We start from the raw sequence: 21,221 nt of genomic DNA on the forward strand, positions 1-21,221 counted from the left end.
CTGAAAGAGTTAGCACCACATGGTTGGTATTTTTCTGACAATTTAGTGTACTATTCATAGTTGTTTCGTATCACAAACAGTTGTCATGTCACAAGCTGCAGATCCCACAGAAGTTTTATTCCCCTTTCCCCTGTGTTCCCGCAGGTGGGGAAGTGGTCAAAATAGCGCAGCTGGCTTCGCTTGCAGGACCGCCGAATCGCGTCGCCCAGCCAGAGACCCCAGTGACGCTGCAGTTCCAGGGGAACAAGTTCACTTTGTCTCACAGCCAGCTGCGGCAGCTCACGGCCGGCCAACCCCTGCAGCTGCAAGGTGAGAACTGCATCGTGGACTCTGCAGCCAGACACGACGGCAGCCGGCCAGCTGCCCCTTGCTTTCAGCTCAAGTGCCTCCCTGTGAACGCTGCAGTGAGCCGACCTCGGAGGTGTGGCCTAGGCGGGTGCTGGCAGGACCAGTGGGACGTGTGTGCCACCTGGCTGCCCAGTCCTTAACACGCGCTCAGTAGGTGCTAGTCATTTTTAAAACCTGCCCTTTGATGGAAGTTCTGTTTTCAAAATCAAAATAGAAACGTTTGCTGCTTTCTAATTTTACTGTGAGGTAAGTTGTCCTAAAAACACCCAAAGACCAGCAGTCTGTGTGAGAGAAGCTGTGCCCATTTGCAAGCCTCGGTCACTCCAGGGCAGAGCCTCCAGGCCGGTGCCCAAGAGCACCATGTCCCTGCAGTGGCTGCTGTTCGAAGGAAGGGAGGACGCATTTTGAGTGGCATGCTCAAGTTAGTCCCAAGTGACCACAGCGTTATACTTCAGTCATTTGTGTTCCTCTTAGCTGTAGATTTGGATTCAAGGGTGTTGTTGGTAGCAGCCTACCCCTTACCGCCCGCTAGTGTCTGTGGGACGTGTTCATGGCTCTTGTCGGGGAAAAGGGTCACTGGAGAGTGAGAGTTGGCAGAGCAGAGGCCCCCAGGAAGCCTGTAGCAGAGGAACCGTTCAGTTTGGTTTAATCCCATTTCCCAGTTCTTGGTCAGAGGGGCAAGCTGTGGGCTGACACCCTGGTGCGCCAGCTTCCGGAGAGTGTGGGAACACTCTCCCAGAACAGGAGACACGGGACGACTCTATCACCCACGGGTGGGAATGACCAGCTCCTTAACAGAGTTACAGCATTAGGGCCCAAACACAGGTTTTTAGATATTTCTTCATCCAGCGGGCGGGTCGGCTAGCTCCAATGCATGATCCAGGAGCTGGGACCTTCCACCTGTGGCTCAGGCCTTGAGCAGACATGTTATGCCATTCTGAGCGAGTGCCCATTGTATTACCCCAAATCAGGAATTTCTAGGCGTAGATAAGTTTTCTTTTGACATTAAGAAAAATGACATTTACTGTAAAAAGAAACAAAAGAAAAAAGGAAAACAAAACAAAAACGACATTGTTCTTAGAGTTGCATTCATTGTGAATGAAGTGTTTTCATTTTTCTCTAACTGAACTTCGCGTGCTTATGTCAGAGTGAACTCAGTTTTGAGTTTTGGTGTGTGGCCTTGCTAGTTTCTGCACACGGGAGTGAGTGTGACCTGAGGTAAGGCTCACGGCCCAGACGGACTGTCCTATGCACTGTGGTTGCAGGCAGCGTTCTTCAGATCGTGTCCGCCCCTGGGCAGTCCTACCTACGACCTCCGGGCCCCGTGGTGATGCAGACCGTGTCTCAGGCGGGGGCCCTGAGCACCCTGGGAAGCAAGCCCCCAGCCAGTGGCCCAGGCCCTGCTCCCATAACACCACCAGGTAAAGTGCTCTGAGTAGGGAGAAGGCTGGCTGTGAAGCTTCTTTCTGACCCTCTTTGCTGTGAAGATCATTGGAAGGTGTTTAGGACTTCTGACTATGGGGCCTCAAGACCTGAAGGACCTGCTGTGGCCCTGTCTCATTTCCACAGATGGCTCTGTGTCCACTTGGTTTCCTTCTTTTCCCTTGCTCTCAAAGTTGTTGCCGACACTCACCTTAGATTTTTGTCTTGGTGCCAGAGTTTCCCTTGGGATGGGCGTAAAGCAGGGTGAATTCCCTCTCTCGGACCAGGCCATGCTCCTCTTGCCCTTGCACAGCCTCCTTCCCCAGACACGCTTCAGCCTAGTTACCGCCACTCTTCCCTGTGCTCCCCCAACAGGGCCCTTTAGTCCTCAGAGGTCCTTTTGAGCTGTTCCCTAAGCACATGTCCAGTCTGTCGGGGCGAGCAGCATGGCCCTGGCTGTCCTGGGATCACGCTGTGCTGGTCTGGAGGGCAGGAGCCCGAGGGTGGAGGTTGATATATATGGAGGGCTGGGGCCCCCGTGGCTGCTGTGCTGGTATGGTAGACATGAGGATGGCCACGGATGTGGGTGCACACAGGAGTTCATCAAAGGGGAAAGACAGACAGGTCTCCACTCACAGCATGGCCAGAGAGCAGGGGTGGTTTTTATTTGTTTGTTTTTGTATTTTTCTGAAGCTGGAAACGGGGACGCAGTCAGACAGACTCCTGCATGCGCCCGACCGGGATCCACCCGGCATGCCCACCAGGGGGCGATGCTCTGCCCATCTGGGGCATCGCTCTGCCGCAATCAGAGCCATTCTAGGGCCTGAGGCAGAGGCCACAGAGCCATCTCAGCGCCCGGGCAAACTTTTTGCCCCAATGGAGCCTCGGCTGCAGGAGGGGAAGAGAGAGAGAGAGAGAGAGAGAGAGAGGAAGGAGAGGGGGAGGGGTGGAGAAGCAGATGGGCGCGTCTCCTGTGTGCCCTGGCCGGGAATTGAACACGGGACTCCTGCATGCCAGGCCGACGCTCTACCACTGAGCCAGCTGGCCAGGGCAAGCAGGGGTGTTTTGTTGGTGGTTCCGAGACATGTGCCCGTGGGACAGCACCAATCCCTAGAGCGTGCCGGTGGGAGGATGGTCTGCAGGGTGGCCAGAGCTGTTCCCAACTCTGACTTTTGATTTGTAGTTGGTGCACCTGGTCGAGTGGCAGTCAATCCCCTGTCTGTAGGAGAACCCGGAATGGCCTCCAAGCCAGCCTCTCCCATTGGAGGGCCAACCCAGGTACAAGGCAGGACCCGCAACGCCACTTGGTACCCATGGGCGAGACCTTCACGCAGCTGTCTCAGAAGCTGCTTGTTACACAGGATGGTTCTGACATTAACAGCTTCTGTGTGCCTTTAAAAGAATGTTGTCTGGATTATACCATTTTGATTTTAAACATACTTCCCTAATCAAAGAAATGAAACTAGGCTTTATAATCACAGAAATGCCCTTCTACATATTTTTATGTTTTCTACCTATCTTCCACGTGTGCGAAATGCTCACTGTCTGGAGAGACTCCTGTTTTCTCCCTGTTCTGTCACTGTTCCCTGTGGAGCAGGCCATGCTGTCTGGGTGTGCTTTGTGCACAAGCCCGCAGGGACCCCGCGGGGCTGGGGAGACCACTGCTGGCCTGCTGTTCTCACTGATTATGTCGTCACTTTCTGATATAGGAGGAGAAGACCCGGCTTCTGAAAGAGCGGCTGGACCAGATTTATTCTGTCAATGAGCGGCGCTGCTCCCGCGCCCCCATCTACGGCACAGACTTGTTGGGGGTCTGTTCCCTGGCCTGCAGAGAACGGGTCCCAGGGCTCAGGGCTTCAGGTGGCAGGCACGGGAAGGGGGCCAGGCCCGCAAGCGGTTACACATCACCCTCAAAAAGTCAGAAGGACCTGATTTTGACACTGACTCAGTGTCAAGAATCCCTCCAGGATGTTATCAACAGGTGAGGTGGTTTCACTGCCCCAGAAGTCCTCTGCACACCTCTTCATTCCTCCCTCCCCGTCCCCTGGCAACCTCATATCTTTGTCTCCGTGGTTCTGCCTTTTTCAGGATGTCATAGAGTTCGAAGCCTACAGCTTGTGGCCTTTTCACATTGGCGTCTTTCCCTTGTTAACATGCACTTAAGGTTTCTCCACTTCTTTTCATGGCTTGATGGCTCATCTCCTGTTAGCTGAATAATATTCTGCTGTTTGAATGGACCACACTTTATCCATCACCTGCTGAAGGACATCTTTGTTGTTTCCAAGTTTTGACAATTATGAACAAAGCTGCTATAAAGTAAACATCTGTGTACAGGTTTTTATGTGGACATATGTTTTCAGCTCCTTGGGGTAAATATCCAAGGAGTGTGATGGCTAGGTCCTGTGTTAAGAGTGTGTTTAGTTTTGTGAGAAGCAGACAAGCTAAGTAGTTGTACCATCTGCCTCTCCTCCAGCAGTGAGGGAGGCTCCTGCCGCCCCACACCCTCCCAGCGCTCGGTATGCTCTACTAAGTCCGAATGCTGCAGTTTGGTCGTTTAAGTAGGTTCACGGTGCTGTCTCTTTTTAATTTGCATTTCTTGGTGATGTGATATGGAACCCCTTTTCATTTGCATCTGTGTATCTTTGGTGGGTGTCTGTTAAGGCCTTTAGTCCATTTTTTGATCAGATTGTTTTTTCTTTGTCAAGTCTTAAGAGTTCATTGTACATCTTGAACCACAGTCTTTTGTCAGATGTGTCTTTCGCAACTAGGCAGGTCTGCTGCTGAGCCCTCTGCTCGGTCCCTGGATCTGCTGGTCTTGTTTGTCAGCACCACCGTCTTGGTCACTATGACTTCGAGGTCAGTCTCTTGGAGTCGGGTAGTGCCAGTTCTGTGACTCTGTTCTGGGTCTCTAGCCTCCATGTAAACTTCAGAATCATCTTGTCGTCCACAACGACTTGCTGGGGTTTTGACTGGGACTCTGCTGAGTCTCTGCATCACGTCGGGAAGAGCTGGCGCCTGACAGTACTGAGTCTGTCCATGAACACAGAGCACCTCTCTTTATTTAGTTCTTTGGTTCTGTTCATCAGTGATTTGGTGATAGATGGCTTTTGGTTCACATGGAGTCGATAGCAAGTCATGGAAACTCAACTCGAGGTGACTTCCAGAGTAAGGGCTTTTCTGGTACAGGTCATGTCCAGAGGCCGGAGGCTAGTGTCAGGTCAGCTGTGATGAAGGGCCCTTTCCTCCCAGTCTGCCTCCCTCTTGGTGGCACTGTGGCTTTAGCAACTCTGGGTTCACATTCTTCCCCCAGGCTGTCCAGGAGACAGCACCCATGCCCCAGAATGCCCATCAGAATACTTGCCCTTCACCGAGAATGGGTTGTGAGCATCCGTGCCTGGGGTCTGGGGAATGCCCTGCCCTGGTGTTTCTACTTAGGCAGCCCTCATTGGCCAGGACTCATTCCTATGGTTACTGTGACAGTGTGGGCCAGCAGGCTCATCACACATGGTGACTGACTGTCAGAGGGGCTGCTTAGTGGAGATGCTTAGGTGCCTTGTGTGATGAGCCTGCTTTCTGCTTCCCAGGGTGGTGTGTGTGATCCCACCGGTGGTGGCTGCGCCCCCTTCCTTGTGGGTGGCGCGGCCGCCCTCCCTGTACAGCCACAGGATGAGGATCTTCAGGCACCGCCTGCGGGAGCACATGGCACCCTACGCCCAGCAGCTGCAGCAGGCGACTGCCCTGTGCTCACTGCGGTTCCCTGAGCTGAGGCTGGTCCAGTTTGACTCAGGTACCAGAGGAGGCTCATGCGCACACCCACGTGTCCCACTCACTGCCTGGGCTGAGAGACGCTCAGTGCTGTTCCTCCCTAGGAAAGCTGGAAGCCTTAGCGATCTTACTGCAGAAGCTGAAGTCGGAAGGACGCCGAGTGCTGATTCTGTCCCAGATGGTTCTCATGTTAGACATTCTAGAGATGTTCTTGAACTTCCATTACCTCACCTACATCCGGATTGATGAAAATGCCAGTGGCGAGCAGCGGCAGGTAAGGGGGCACCCTCTACCATACTTCTCAGAGCCCAGCCTGCTCTCAACGCTGGGCACGCTCAGTGCTGTGTGGCCCTCTGAACAGGAGGATGAACTGTGTCTTTGAACTTGAGTGAGTCTTGAGTGCTTTTGATACTTCTTTTTCATAACTCATTTCATTTGGGAAATGCACCATCGACCCAATGTTACAGAATTGAAATTGGTGACATGTAGTTCCCACAGGACAGGGTCCTACAGGAGGCAGCGGGGTGGAGACAGGAAACCACCTGAACTGCTTCACAGTTACAGCCAGGTGCTCATTTTCACCTGTCAGGTGAGCTGAGGGTAGCAGGTTTCTCACATGCAGCTGCTGGGTGCAGGCGAGGACTGCTCCTTGGGAGGCAGGTTACAGAGCGGGTGAACCTCAGAAATGGACTCGCTCCCTCTGAGCACCACCACCCCTCCTAGAGGTTGGTACACACAGTTGTTCCCCATAGAAGTGTTAAAACCCCCAGTTGGGTGAGGTCTGTGTTTAGGGCAGAAGAATGGGAAATGCGCTGTCCACGTGCCAGGGGCTGAGCTGTGTTCAAGTTGCCCACAGCCCCTGCAAGTGGGGGAGCAGCGTGGCAGAGTCCCCCCAAGCAGGAAGCTGGCTGGTGCCTGTGCGGCCCACGCCACATTCCGCAGCGCACCAGCACCCAGGCAGGGCACACATGGTGTGTGTGCTGAAAGGAGGTCTCACGGCTCCTGCACAAGTGTTCTTGGAGGTGGAGTGACAGATAATGTGCAGCATTTATTTATTTATTTATTTTAATTTATTCATTTTAGAAAGGAGAGGGAGAGACAGAGAAAGAGGAGAGACAGAGAGAGAAGGGGGGGAGGAGCTGGAAGCATCAACTCCCATATGTGCCTTGACCAGGCAAGCCCAGGGTTTCGAACCGGCGACCTCAGCATTTCCAGGCCAGAATTTCTTGAAGGAGGGGGTTGTTCACCTGTTAGTGTCTGTTTTGCTGCTAAAATAATTGCAGAGGAGACGTGCTCCCGCTGTGGGCCCCACGTGGATGGCGCAACCTCTCCGGGTCTGTCTCCTGCTCCCTCAGCCTTACTCCAGGGGCTTTTGCTGTAGAGCGCCCTGGCATTGCCTGGGGGCACATGAAAAAGCACAGCTCCCTCCCCAGGAAGACACTGTTTTCTTGTGGGGCCTACAAATTGAGCTGACAACTCTTACCGCCTGGAATCTGGCCGTCTCCTCTTGTGATGACTTGCGTGGTTTAAGCAGTGTGCAGGGCCATGGAGAGCAAGGGCGCAAGTGCACAAAAGAGCCAGAATCAAATGTTAAATCCAGCGTGGTTTGAGTGTGGGAACACAAAGCAGACAGCCTTGGTGTGGAACGCTGTCCTAGTCGATAACTGTCCACAGGCGTCACAGGGCTCCCCGGCCCCAGGAGCCTGACCGTGGGTTTCACTTCATCCTAGGAGCTGATGAGGAACTTCAACAGAGACCGGCGGGTTTTCTGTGCCATCCTCTCCACGCGCAGTCGCACCGCGGGCGTGAGCCTGGTGGAGGCTGACGCCGTGGTGTTCTATGACCACGACCTGAACCCCATGCTGGACGCTCAGGCCCAGCAGTGGTGTGACAGGATCGGGAGGCGCAAAGACGTGCACGTGTACAGGTGAGCCCATGTGCAGGGCCGGGCTGCCACTTTGTTTTCTGTCTTCACGGGAACACTGGTTGGGATGGAATTCAGTGTGCTGGAAACTGACTCGTGTAGCTCACATGGGTCATGCTGACTGCAGCTCCTTTGCTGGCCTTTATTGTTTGCTGGCCTCGCGGGAGCGCCTGGGCACTGGGCGGAGGAGGGCATCTCAGGTTGTTCCCGCCAGTGTCGGATTACAATACCTACCGGTAAATCAGATGTCAGAAAACTCAGGTTTTGTAACCGGCCTGGCAGTGCGGCTGAGGAGCTGGAGCGGGCTGTGCTTGGTTTACACGTGCTGCTTGTCATTTCCTTCCCGCATGTGCCAAGCACTTGCCGAGCCCCTTACTGTGGAGTCCCACCACTTCTGTGGTGTGTCGTCCCTGGCGTGACATGTTATGGGTGGTGACTGGCCGAGGACAGAAACCTCAGGCTGTGCACATGACCACTCACTGATTTTATCAAGACCCAGTCACCTAGGTGTTGTATTTAACAGCTTGTTCCTTTTCCAGTTACTAGTTACTTACGTAAGAACAAAAAAGAGAAGCACACAGAGAAGAGGCCTCCCGGAGAGAGCAGTGAGGGGCACGGGGTGCTTCTAGTGAGGTGGCTCCTGCCATCAGTCTTACTTTGTGTCCCTTTTCTAAACAGTATGTTCTGAATGCATTTCTGTGCTAATGAATATGTCTGGTTCATTGTGCTGAATGCAGAGTGTTGCCTTGTGTGCCCTGGTTTCCAGCCCTTCAGCAGCGACTAGGTAGACACTAGAAATTCTTTTTTTTGGTCTCCAGTTTGTCAACACCAAGCAGTGATCTTAGGGGTGAAGGTGCAGGACGTGTAAGAGGCAGACAGAACTACATGAAAGGGCACCGTGAGATGTTGCGAGTGGAGGGGTATACTGCGTCCTTGGACAGGAGGACTTGGTGCATGAGTGTGAAGCGCAGAGTGATGGTGACAGACGTTAACTGAAGCCCTTGCAATGGGCATTAGTGTGTGTGTGCATGCACGTGTGCACACAGCTGACAAAGTGGTTTTTACAGTGCGTTTGGAGGGAAAGATGTCCGATAGTGGCAGAAGTGAGGAGAAGGGTCGCAGGGAGAGAGGGTTGCTGGCCCCGTGGGGCTCCCCCCCGCCTCCGTGACTTCATCATAGGCCTGCGGGGATGGAGATGGAGGAGGAGTGTGTGGGCTGAGAGCAGCCTGCTGGGAGTGGGGCAAGGGCATGACGGGAGTGCGGGGGACTCGCTGCCCCCCATGCTGCCCCCAGGAAGAGGAGGGCCAGAGCCCCGTTCCACGTGAATACAGTGCCTGGGGGCTCAGCACAGAAACGTGACAGGAAAGCAGCAATTTCAGAACAGTATTTAAGAGATAATACCTGTTGGTGTCACACCAATAAGATTCAATTAGTAAAGAAGAGATAAGACTTATAAACTTTGAGCTTGAAGGGGATTTTTAACCTAACAGAAAACTCAGAAGGAAAGATAGACATATTTGAGTATGGCAAAACAAAAACTTAAATATTGCAAAAAGATACACAAGCAAAGTTAGTCGGCAGAAACAGATTGCAGATTGGCAAAGTGTTTGCACATCTCATAGCAGATGGGTGAGATAGATGCCCTGATGTGACAGTGAAGGGCACATCTGCCAGTGGAAGGAGCTTACCAGGAACAGGAGTTGTTTCAGCTCTCAGAGCAGTTTGGGAAAGGTCTGTTGACATGCAGTCATACGTGCCTTGGGTCCCCATGTTGCCCTCCAGGGAGTCTGCCCTGCGTGTAAATATGGTGACTGCAGGTGTTCCCAGGGCATAAAGCAGGACCTAGGGACGCCCTTCCTGGGACACCCCATGCCCAGTGTCAGGTAGCCACTAGACACATGTCCACTAGGAGTTTGTGCTCTTCGTTCCTCAGTGGGAAGGCAAAGGGGGTGCGGGTCACTGGAGTGAGTGTGTGTGCACAAGAATGTGCAGGAGCGCGTGGAGGTGTGCTGCCAGGTTGTCACCACTGAAGACAGGTGCTTGAGGGGAGTCTGGGAGGTGGGGAGGTGATGGGACTGAGACCAGGGAGGGGACAGTGAACCATGAGGCCTTTGGCTACCACACAGAGGAAGCAACAGAGCATATGGAGAGCACGGTGTGCATGTGCTTCCAAAGCATCATGGTGCCTGCCCGCGAGGGGTCCTGTTCCTAGAGCCCTGTTCTCCAGGGAACTGAGTGTCTCTGTGTCTTGTTTTGTTTCTAGGCTTGTGAGCGGCAATTCCGTTGAAGAGAAACTTCTGAAGAACGGAACCAAAGACCTGATCCGAGAAGTGGCTGCTCAGGGAAATGACTACTCCATGGCATTCCTGACGCAGGTATCCGGTCACTGGGTTTGCAGGGGGTATCCACACGGGGACAGCAGCACGTGGCTGTAGAGCAGTGGTTCTCAACCTGTGGGTCGCGACCCCGGCGGGGTGGCCTAAGCCGTCGGAAAATACATAATGCATATCAGGTATTTATTTACATTCCGAATCATAACTGTAGCAAAATTACAGTTATGAAGTAGCCACCAAAATTATTTTTTGGTTTGGGGTCACCGCAACATGAGGAACTGTATTGCGGGGTCACAGCATTAGAAAGGTTGAGAACCACTGCTTTAGAGGGTTCTGGTGAGGAGCCATCTGGTGGTTCCAGGCACGTAGCTCTCGGGCTCAGGCCCAGCAGGGAGCCATCTCTGTTCCTGGGCAGTAACGTGCACCTTTGTGTTTAGCGGACCATCCAGGAGCTGTTTGAGGTGTATTCCCCCATGGATGATGCTGGCTTCCCAGTGAAAGCTGAGGAGTTTGTTGTCCTTTCTCAGGAGCCTTCTGTCACAGAAACCATTGCACCCAAAATTGCACGACCTTTTATAGAGGTAAGGACAAGGCAGAGCCCGCCCCGCAGTCCCAGGCGAGGAGCTGCATGCTCTGCACGGGCCCCTCTGTTCTCCCGGGCTCCACAGCCTCCCCTGGCCCTTCCCCGCCAACCTGGCTGTGCTGGGCCTCTGCTGGGAAGCATGGGGTGGGGGGGTCATGTGCCCTCCCCCTCTCATCCTGGCAGCTAGGCCCTTGGTGAGGAGGATTCACTGCCACCTCTTCCCATTTTTAAAAAAGAACTGTTTGGGCCCTGGCCGGTTGGCTCAGTGGTAGAGCGTCGGCCTGGCGTGCAGGAGTCCCGGGTTTGATTCTCGACCAGAGCACACAGGAGAAGCACCCATCTGCTTCTCCACCCCTCCCCCTCTCCTTCCTCTATGTCTCTCTCTTCCTCTCCCGCAGCTAAGGCTCCATTGGAGCAAAGTTTGTCTGGGCGCTGAGGATGGGTCTATGGCCTCTGCCTCAGGCACTAGAATGGCTCTGGTTGCGACAGAGCGATGCCCCAGATGGGCAGAGCACCGCTCCCTGGTGGGCATGTGGGTACATGTGGGAGTCTGACTGCCTCCTCGTTTCCAACTTCAGAAAAATACAAAAAAAAAAAGTAACTGTTTGGTTATTGAGAAACAACCAGTGCATGTAGTAAAACCTTCGAGAATTTGTAGTGAAGAAGAAGTCTGCATGGGCCTTCACAATGCTGTATGCCGTCCATCTCCTCCCGGGCATTTTGTGGGCATGTCCCCCGCACAGAGTCCTCCCTCGGCTCTTTCTGGTTCAGGAGGCAGAGACCTGCCCTGCTGTTGTAAAGACAGGCGCCATGTGCAGGAGGTGGGAAAGGGACTCCCGGGGCAGGGACGGACAGCTGGGAGAACAGGCTCACTGCACAGCGTGCTGGGAGAAGGTGAGGCGCGGTGTGTGTGTGAAAGACACCAGCTCTGGCTCACCCTGCCACTCATCCTTCGTTCCCCTTGGAGACGTTGCTTGTCGGCACAGGCACCCTGCCCTGTTCTCTTGAAAGCAGCAGGGCCTCGGCGCTCAGATGCAGCAGACGTGCCAGGGGAAGGCGCAGTGTCAGGCACTGTCCTAGGCCGTGGGCGTAGTGCTGGGAAGACAGACTCACCCTCGTGAGGCTTATGTTCTAGGACAGTGGTCTCCAACCTTTTTTGGGCCATGGACTGGTTTAATGTCAGAAAATATTTTCACGGACCGCCTTGAGGTGGGACGGATAAATGTATCACGTGACTGAGACAAGCGTCAAGAGTGAGACGGATGTAACAGGGAATCTGGTCATTTTTTAAAAATAAAACATCGTTCAGACTTAAATATAAATAAAACGGAAATAATGTAAGTTATTTATTCTTTCTCTGTGGACCAGTACCAAATGGCCCACAGACCTGTTCTGGTCCGCGGCCCAGGGGTTGGAGACCACTGTTCTATGAGGGAGAGGCCAGGCCGGCAGGTGAGCACAGCAAGGCAAGTCCTGGTCGAGGTGATGGAGATGAGGCCTAACTGCAGGTGTCACTTAAAATAGTCACCTGGCTCCGTGTTGAGACTAACCTGGGGACCAGTTCAGAGGCCGATAGCAGTAACTGTTGGTGGTGGTGGTGTAGACAGATGGGAGCAGGAAAATGGAGGGACTCTTGAAGGTGGAGTCGATAGCCTTTGTGGACATGGGTGAGGGTCAGGGCAGTGCCCTCTGTGCCCACTGGCTCCAGATGGGCAGCCAGGTCACACGGCCTTGCAGGTGTAGCAGCTGTGCAAAGTACTCTCTACTTTGGGCATGCTGGGTGCTGGTATAGCTGTAGCCTTCCCACAGTGGGTGCTGGTGAGAGGCTTTGCTCAACAAGTGAAGCACGAGAATGCAGGAAGCTTCCCAGCATGGATGTCTGCTTGCTCGCCACTGCCATGAGCACCCAGATACCATGCCCTGCATGCCACTCGGCCACAGACACGCTCTACTGCCATACATGACTGTGGGCTGCTCTCCAGGGTCTGGTCCTGGCCTGTGTGGTGACGCTGGCTCTCACCACTGTGTGTGAGCTGTGCTCTCTGGCCACTTCTCCGTGTCGTTTGGTGGACACGTGCGTATCAGCTAACAGTGCCCTGTGTGTTCCTGGCCCTCAGCAAGCAGGTTTCACACAGAAGTGCTGCCAGTTTCTGAACAGGGTGGGGGCCACACCGTGGCCGGGACAGAGTGCCTGCGGGTGGGCGTGCTTCTGCATGTGGTGCTGGCTAGCGAGCCTGTGCCCTGTCCTGCACACGCCTCTGTCCTGTCGCTGGGCCTGTCTCATCTCAGCGACTGGTTGGATCTTTCACATGTTCTGGGTACAAGGCCTTTGTCGGATCTGGGAACCTTACCTCGATCTGGGGTTTGCCTTTGCTGTCTTTTGATGAGCAGAAATTCTTGGTCCCAGTGCCACCCCATGGGTGTTTTTGTCATGTAGTGGCACTTCTGTGTTCTGCTTTAGAGATGCTCCTTTCCCTGTGGTTGGCACTATGTTCTCTGTTTTCTTCTAGACGTCTCAAAAGTTTTATTCATGTTGACGTGTGCGATTTGTCTGGGAAGAATATGCATAGTGTTGAGGTAGTGTTATATTTTAAACTTCTCAGATTTTTGCCAAATTGCCCTAAAAAGAGGTTGTTCCAGGTATTAATTGTCCTCTAAGTAAAAGCGCATCACCAGCCCAACATTAGAGTGAATGTCTTTGTGTCTGCCCACCTGTCAGGTGCCTGCTCCCAGCTGTTGGGACGAGCATATAGTGGTGTCTCCTTTGATTTGCATTTCCTGAACTGGGGTGACATGTTTTTTGTCACTTGTCCCTTTCCTGTGGGCTTGGTTTCAGCCGCCTTGATGTTGTGTGATCACCTCCAGGTGATGCTGTGGACGTTCCCCTGTCTCCTGCGCCGTGTGGGGAGATGAGGGGGCGGTCAGGGGCGTGGCTGTGAGAGTTGGCATCATCTTGCCCTGTGCCAGGTCTGGGAGCTCTGTGTTTGTCAGCGTGTGCGCCTGTGGCTCTTCCTGTCCAGCCAACTGTCTCATGCCCATCCTCTGTGCCCTTACTGCCGTGGCTGATGAGTGTGAAGGGCTCTTGAGGAGCAAACGGGTTGCCTTAGGGCTCAGTGTGCAGTTGGCATCCAGTCAGTTTTATGCAGCGTGGCTCTTTCGAAACCCTTTAAAACTGAAGTCTGTGCGAGCGAGTGACCGGCACATGCTTCCTCAGGCCCTGAAGAGCATCGAGTGCCTGGAGGGAGATGCGCAGGAGCCCCCGGGGGAGGCCGGGCCAGGGTCCCCGGAGCCCGACTGCTCCCGAGGCCAGGAGCCCTCGCAGCTGGAGGAGCTGGCTGACTTCATGGAACAGGTTCGGGCATTTTCTCCTTTGAGCTTCACTTAGTTTTAATCTTGACAAGTTTTAACAAATTTTAAAAATTTGGTCCTTAAGAAATTTCTTGCTCAGTTTTGGCCAAGAACACTTAACTGTTTTGATGTATGTGTTGGTGGAGATTGTTAAGGAACTTACCCTTTATTAACCTGCAATTAACCAAAAATGTGTTTTATAACAGCTTACCCCAATTGAGAAATACGCTTTGAATTACCTGGAGTTATTCCACACTCCCATCGGCCACGACAAAGAGAGGGGCAGCGAGGTGAGGGTCACCTGACCACATGGGGTCTCAGTCTCTTTGGTGTTAAATGCGGTCTGGAGGAAGTGTGACTCGCCTAGAAGCAAAGGAGTAAAAGCCAAAGCCCTGTGTAGACACTGACAAGCAGCCCGGTGCTGTGTGGGCAACTGTGAGCGGCCTGAGGCAGCGTGGTGCTCAACGGGGCTCTGTTCCTTGTCAGGGAAGGGGCTCTAGGCATGAGTGATCGCAGCTCCGAGGGGACCCGTGACAGGGGGAACAGGGGCCTTTGTGAGACAGTGTGGGGAGCAGCCATGTTCTTGGGTGGGAATGGTGCTGAACATGGTGTCCAAGCCTGTGGTCCCCCGGCAGGACTCTGTGCTGACCGCAGTGAGCGCCTGGGAAGCCCGGAACCTGCGGGCGCTGCTGGAGCGCGAGGCCAGGGCGCTGCAGGAGCAGGAGCAGGAGCAGGAGCAGCTGCTCACCTACACCCGGGAGGACGCCTACAGCGCGGTACACACCCTGCCGCCCGGCCTCATGTCCCACACCACGCACTGGGACCCCGCACGGTGTTTCAGTGACGTGCTGCCTTTTCCCCTAGTGGTATAATTAGGTCCCCGCCCTTAGCTTGAGGAGTTATGAAGGTGGCTTGTGGCACAAAGCAGACTAATTGAAAGCTTCCCCTCTGTCTCCCACAGGAATACATCTACGAAGGTGTGGACGGGCAGACGGAAGTCATGCCGGTGAGTGCCTCGTCCTCAGGGAGGCCGGCTCCTTCTGCGAGTCACATACCTCATGCCTTTCCCTTCTCCACACAGCTCTGGACCCCGCCCACGCCACCTCAGGACGACAACGACATCTACATTGACTCGGTTATGTGTCTCATGTATGAGACCACGCCCATCCCTGAGACTAAGCTGCCTCCTGTGTATGTGAGGAAGGAGCGCCGGCGACACAGGACGGACCCCTCAGGTGAGCATCACGCCCTTTGTGTTGTCAGGCATGGAGGAGCCGCGCTGCGCACGGCCCAGTCGGCGGTAAAAGCAGGAGCGGATTTACCTCTGCCAGGGGCTTCTGGACAGTGGATCTCCCAGTTGGCTCCTTGTCCTTTGCCTGGCTTGTTGAGAAGGACAGGGCTCTCTGGTGACTGCCGCGCTGAGCCGACCTCTCTGTCCAGCTGCAGGCAGGAAGAAGAAGCAGCGGCACGGGGAGGCGGTGGTGCCCCCGCGGTCACTGTTTGACCGCACCACGCCAGGCCTGCTGAAGATGCGGCGGGAGGGCAAGGAGCAGAAGAAGAACCTGCTGCTGAAGCAGCAGACGCAGTTTGCCAAGCCTCTGCCCACGTTCGCCAAGCCTGCCACTGAGTCTGGTCCCGACAACCCCGAGTGGCTCATCAGCGAGGACTGGGCCCTGCTGCAGGTGTGCCTTCTCCCGCATGTCCCCTTCCCACCAGTCCGTCCACGGCATTCCCACCACTCTGGGAAGCGGGAAGCCCTGATGACACTCCGCATGTTGACCTTGATTCTCCAGGCCGTGAAGCAGCTGCTGGAGCTGCCTCTGAACCTCACGATCGTGTCCCCGGCCCACACGCCCAACTGGGACCTCGTCAGCGATGTCGTCAACTCCTGCAGCCGCATCTACCGCTCTTCCAAGCAGTGCCGCAGCCGCTATGAGAGCGTGCTCATCCCCAGGGAGGAGGGGAAGGTGAGTGCCTCGCAAACCGTCTGCCCACACGGTCACTGGAGGGCTCAGCAAGGCAAGGCCTGCGCTGTCCTGGCATGGGATGCCAGGGGTGGCTGCCACAGGCGCCCTGGTGCAGGCTGGAGTCCCAGGTTGGGCCATGCAGTACGGACTACCTGTGCTGCTTTGTCATTTGGAAAGCGCTGTGTGCCGTCTGGTGGCTCTGGGCACCGGTGAGCGTGGTGCTTTCTCCCCCTGAGTAGACAGGAAGAGTGTTGTTTTGTGTCGTTAGCCCATACGAAGCAAAGTCTGCTTCCCTGTCCTCTCGGCCGCCGCTCTGATTTGACATGCTTTCGCACTCAGGTCCCAATTAGCTGTGGTCACTGCAGATGCTGTCGCTCACAGGACAGCTGGGCCCTCGGTGTCTGTTGGCAGGAAGCCCAAGAGTCAGCTCTGAATGAGACTGGGGCTTCCTCATGCCTTTTCTTGCCCCTCTGGAGCTGAATCAGTCTCCTCATCCTTCTCCTCAGACATGTCACGGCTCTGCCCACTGGCCGCAGCCCTCTGCAGTCACAGACGCGCTGTCAGAAGGGCCTGTGCCTGCGCTTCTGTTCTTCAGGCTCTCGGCTGTCCTTATAGCCAGCCTTCGAGCAGCTCAGCTCCCCTTCTCACAGCAGACACCCGCTTTGGGGCCTTCACCAGGAGTATGTGACTTAGAAGCATTGCTAACGGTGGCTGTGACAAAACAAAACGTAAAGCTGAAGTTTTATCTTTTGTTACTGCTCATGGATGAAATGAAAGGAAGTGCAATGTTTGTAAGGTGTGGTGGAGGTGACAGCCTGAGTGGCAGCCTCGTGTAAGTGCCTGTGCAGAGGCACGGGTGAGCTCCAGAACTCCCCTGTCAGGTCATGATGGGAACATCCCGCGTGTCTCTAGAGGATTTGGGTCTTTGCTGGAGAGGCCTCTGCCCCTAAGGATGCCCCAGGGGAGCCTGTGAAGGTGGCAGTGATGGGGAGGGTAGTGCTGGTGGAAGGGACACAGGGAATCCTCTGGTGGCGCGCACCATCAAGGGGAGTGCTGCACTTCAGGCGAAACCCAAACAGGAGTCACCCACCGCACAGGTAGTCTGCCCACCGAGGCTGTGCTTTGTCTGGGGTGGGTTTTCCTGGGCCCGGTCTTCCTCTCTCTCTTCTCCCTGTTTTCTTTGATACTTGGCACAGTGGACCGCCTTCTCATGTTTGTTCTGTGGCTGTGGCTCTCCTCACATGTCCCTGTCCTTGATTGAAGGCCTGTGTTTAGTGTGGACAGCATGTGGGACTCATTGTAGCAGCCTTGGTTTCCATTTGTGTTTGACTCCCAATTTTGAAATGATCAGAGCTTGGGGATGCATGGAGGGTCCAGGGCAGGGACTAAGGGGCTCGGTGGCCTGGCCCTGACGCGGTCACTCATTAGCCCTTTGCTTGGCGAAGGGAGCTGTTTAGAGCTCCATGGGATGCTGAGGTGTCTTGGGAGAGGCAGTGGCTTGGTTTAGCTGGGAGACTTAGGAAAGCGATCTTACCAGGTATAAGCAGTCTTAAAGTCCACTCCCAAGAAAAGCCTCAGATGTACCAAACGTCTGTCCCCCTCATGGCGCACTGTGGACAGAGGCCTGCAGGGATGGTCAGGATGCTGGTGAACTGCTGGCTCTGTCACTTGTCTGTGGCCTGGGCATTTGGCCAGCTGTTTTGTTTCCCTGGCTGAAGGTGCGAGTCCTGGTTCCTGGGTGATGGGGAAACTCTCTGTAGCGATGTGGAAAGGTGCAAACTGAGGATTGGTGTTACTCTGCTGGGTTTTAAGAAGAAGGGGATTTCATCACAAGCCTTCACGGGAAGGCTCCAAGTTAGTGAGCTCGTCCCCGGGGTAACCATCAGACCGGCCGTTTTGTTTCAGAGCAAGAACAACCGTCCACTGCGCACGGGCCAGATTTATGCCCAGGACGAGAACGCCACACACACCCAGCTGTACACGAGCCACTTTGACCTGATGAAGATGACGGCGGGGAAGAGGAGCCCCCCCATCAAACCTCTGTAGGCCTCGCGCTCTCTGCACCCCGCCCGGCCAGGGGCTGGTCTCGTCATTTGTCCTTGGTGTCTCCTTTTCCCTCCGTGCGGTAACTGGTTTCTGTTCTGCGTGCAGGCTTGGCATGAACCCCTTCCAGAAGAACCCCAAGCATGCGTCCGTGTTGGCAGAAAGGTATTCCACATTTCTGACATGCTTCTCAGCCTTGGAAACGATTAATGCCAGGGTGTCTTACACCAGATGATTTCAGTGAATTGGGCACATGTGTGTCCTGGCATCAGCTGGGGTGGTTGAGTGGCTGAGCCAGGCACAGCTGGGCCACATCCAGGGCGTGTCCTTGTTCACACAAGGAGGGTGAGGGGATGCTATCCCTGCCTGCTGTCTGTGGAGGGCACGCCACGGGTGTTCTCCGCTCTTCCCACCTCTGGTCTGGCAGCGTTCTGTTGGCTTGTTTATAAAAACCCAGTTTTGGGGTGAGTATACCTCCTTTAAATCAAGGAGGTCTGTAAGTGACGAGTGCCCCAGGAGCAGAGGTTAGTGAGAGGGTGGGAACCCGCAGCCCTGGGGTCACTAGTCCGGCTCTGTGGGCAGTGCTCACGGAGCCCGGGGACTGCAGTGTCCCCTGGAGCGTTTCTTCTCAGGCGTGGAAGGGAACGGAGCCCTGGGCAGGGATGACCGAGGTAGCCCTTCTTCTTCCCAGGCTGACCTGCCCAGCCCCTGACCTGTGGCTGAACCATAGCATCTGCAGCACCCGCAGCTCGGACAGCGAGGGCGGTGGATTTTGAGAATGGTGTCTACTTCAGAACTTGCTGGTTTAGTTCTAACTTCTCCTCTCTTCCAGTGGGATCAACTATGACAAGCCCCTGCCTCCCATCCAGGTTGCGTCTCTCCGCGCAGAGCGAATTGCCAAGGAGAAAAAGGTGTGCAGCCTGGGTGAGCCAGGGCGAGCAGGGCAGCTGCCGTCAGGTGTGTGGCCCTGGCTGCTTCACACCCCTTTCCCTCCTGCCCTGCAGGCGCTGGCAGATCAGCAGAAGGCGCAGCAGCCACCCGTGGCACAGCCCCCGCCACCCCCACCGCAGCCGCAGCCACCACCACCCCAGCAGCCACCACCGCCTCTGCCCCAGACCCCGGCAGCCGGCAGCCAGCAGCCCTCAGGGCCATCCGCCGTGCAGCCCCCGGCCCAGGCACAGCCCCCAGCACAGCCTGCACAGCCCCCACCGAAGGCGCCGTCCACTATTACCACCGTGGGCAGCGCCGCCGTGCTGGTGAGCAGGCCTTCTCCGGCCCTCAAGCCCCCTGAGTTGTCCACACCATCCAGAGCAGCAGACTTTCCTGTTAGGGACGGTGGGGAGGCCTAGCCTTTCCTGGGGGTAGAGGTGTCTTCCACACCTGCCAGCTCTGTCCTCCAGGGCTCCTGTGGTGAGGTTGGCGATTTGGCGGTGGGGGCAGCTCTTCCTGGTGCAGGTGCCTGGGGACTTTGAGTGAGATAGGATTTATGAACCCTAACTGAAATGTCTGCTCACTTTATCCTCACACACTTGCAGAGCCAATACCATTTGTCAGTTTGTAAACTCTTCTCCTACTCTGCCCCACGTTTCCTGTGACAGTGCACACGTGGTCCTGCACACACTGCCTATGGGAGAAAAGGGCTGAAATGCAGGAAAGGAGAAAAAGACAGTCTCGTGATCTCACATGCCCCATGCCATCACCACCATGCTCTGGGATGTACCCTCACTGCATGTGTGTGTGTAGCCCACACTGAGAGCACACATGAGGACAGCACCCAGGATGGGGAGAGGCTCTGCGCTGCGCCCCGTCAGCCAGGGCTGTCCTGCCAAACCGGCCCTTTGGTTTTCTTTCTCCACTGTGGTGGAATTCCTTATGCACTTGGGCAGCTTTAGTCCACACTCCTTCAGAGAACGCACTCACTAAGTGCCTGTTCTCGGGGAGTCTGTGCTGCTGGAGCAGGCAGCCTAGCCGAGCAGGGCCCCGGAGAGCACAGTGGTGGGTAGTCAGGAAGGGACTTTCTGCAGAGCCAGCCCTGCTGTGACCTGAGACACAGGAGTCAGTCAGAAAAGAGTGAAACCCAGCAAGCACAGAGGCCCTGAACTTGGCAAGTGTCACCAGAAGGGTCAGTGTGGCCAGAGCACTGCTGACTGAGATGGACACCACAGGGAGGAGGAGTTGGGGACGGTGCTGCAGTGAGCCCATGTGGCCAGCAGCCATAGTCAGGAGTTTGGATTTGATGTTGATGAGATGGAAGTGCTTAGAGGGGTTATGGTGTGTCTATGTGCAGACCTGACCTGATACTCAGATGGTTTTTTTCTCTAGCAGGCAGGAGCCATTAAAACATCCGTTACGGGGACAAGCATGCCAGCAGGTGAGGAGTCGAGACGCACGCACAGTAGGAACTTAGTCCTCTCGCATGCTCTTGCCTCACAGACCCCTCTCTCTACAGGCACTGTGAGCGGAAACGTGATCGTCAACACCATTGCAGGAGTCCCTGCTGCCACCTTCCAGTCAATTAACAAGCGCCTTGCTTCGCCTGTGGCGCCTGGAGCCCTGACGGTGAGCTGTCCCAGCTTCTGGCCTGTCTAGGAGCACACCTGGTCTAGGGCTCTGTGGAAGGTGTTTGGTTTTTGGAAAAAGTGACCCATGGGTGCAGAAATTACTGACCTAGTTTGAGTTTCATTAAACAACTTGGACGTATAGATTATGAAATACATATGCTTTTTGTTTTAAAGAGCTAAGAGAAGTTTGAGAACGTCTGTAAAAACCAGGAAATTGTATTTAAAAAGAACATATAGAACTTTTGGAAATGAAAAAATGGTTACCAGAATTGAAAAAAGAACACGTGGTCGTCGGGAATAATGTCAGTTTCTACAGTGGAGAGAGAATGAGTGACCAGTGAGAGGGAGTTACCCTGAATGCAGCAGAAAACAGCAGGGGTGACCATGGAAGGGGCTGGGGGTGAGGGGGACTAACTCCACATACACAGAAGCCCAGATAACCCAAGTCCCAGAGGACAAAGGACCTATGGCTACATAATGCAGCGACCAGGAGGTCTCAAAGGTCGCCAGGGAAACGGCAGGTTGCTCTGGGGCACAGCAGCATCTCCCAGGAGGGAGCTGATAGGACAATGTCTTTGCTAGAACAAGAGAAAACAGATGCCAACCCTGGGGCTCTGTCTCCTCTGAAAATATCCTGGAGAACAGGGTAAATAACAAATTTCCAAACAGACACTGAGAGGACTGACTGCTAGGAGATCTTTACTAAGGGGTGCTTTTTGGCAGAAGGTGGGTGTTCCCCACCCCTCAGATGGGAGGTCTGAGAAGGGAGGAGGAAGGGCGCAGTGGGGAGTTATGGTGTATCCATGTGCAGACCTGACCTGATATTCAGATGGGAGTGAGCTGTTGATGCTGAGGGGTTGACTAGAGTGGGAGAGGCACACAGAAAACAGGCGTGTCGGGTCAGCAAGGCTTGGGGGTGCTGGAATG

At 54.8% G+C, this 21,221-nt stretch overlaps 1 protein-coding gene and 1 non-coding gene across 9 annotated transcripts in view; both read left to right on the top strand.

Annotated features, from left to right (window-relative positions):
- Nucleotides 1-21,221, top strand: part of EP400 (E1A binding protein p400) — a 90,522-nt gene that overhangs the window by 57,120 nt on the left and 12,181 nt on the right. For 6 of the 8 annotated variants that reach the window (XM_066371224.1, XM_066371223.1, XM_066371225.1 and 3 more), the window contains 22 exons: nt 145-309; nt 1,614-1,769; nt 2,954-3,048; nt 3,480-3,751; nt 5,355-5,557; nt 5,640-5,809; nt 7,266-7,462; nt 9,723-9,834; nt 10,230-10,373; nt 13,590-13,727; nt 13,930-14,013; nt 14,359-14,499; nt 14,685-14,729; nt 14,805-14,958; nt 15,164-15,405; nt 15,517-15,690; nt 17,596-17,732; nt 17,842-17,898; nt 18,566-18,644; nt 18,738-18,989; nt 20,056-20,104; nt 20,183-20,292. In XM_066371224.1, coding sequence (XP_066227321.1) covers nt 145-309; nt 1,614-1,769; nt 2,954-3,048; nt 3,480-3,751; nt 5,355-5,557; nt 5,640-5,809; nt 7,266-7,462; nt 9,723-9,834; nt 10,230-10,373; nt 13,590-13,727; nt 13,930-14,013; nt 14,359-14,499; nt 14,685-14,729; nt 14,805-14,958; nt 15,164-15,405; nt 15,517-15,690; nt 17,596-17,732; nt 17,842-17,898; nt 18,566-18,644; nt 18,738-18,989; nt 20,056-20,104; nt 20,183-20,292 — 3,176 coding nt within the window. The remainder of the gene's footprint in view (nt 1-144; nt 310-1,613; nt 1,770-2,953; nt 3,049-3,479; nt 3,752-5,354; nt 5,558-5,639; nt 5,810-7,265; nt 7,463-9,722; nt 9,835-10,229; nt 10,374-13,589; nt 13,728-13,929; nt 14,014-14,358; nt 14,500-14,684; nt 14,730-14,804; nt 14,959-15,163; nt 15,406-15,516; nt 15,691-17,595; nt 17,733-17,841; nt 17,899-18,565; nt 18,645-18,737; nt 18,990-20,055; nt 20,105-20,182; nt 20,293-21,221) is intronic. The other 2 variants (XM_066371230.1, XM_066371227.1) reach the window with 1 other exon arrangement.
- On the top strand, nt 6,882-7,012 carry LOC136396161 (small nucleolar RNA SNORA49). Its single transcript, XR_010749567.1, has one exon. It is a non-coding gene; the product is annotated as a small nucleolar RNA SNORA49 (small nucleolar RNA).

This window comes from Saccopteryx leptura, chromosome 2 (assembly GCF_036850995.1).
Source record: "Saccopteryx leptura isolate mSacLep1 chromosome 2, mSacLep1_pri_phased_curated, whole genome shotgun sequence".
Lineage (NCBI taxonomy): Eukaryota > Metazoa > Chordata > Mammalia > Chiroptera > Emballonuridae > Saccopteryx > Saccopteryx leptura.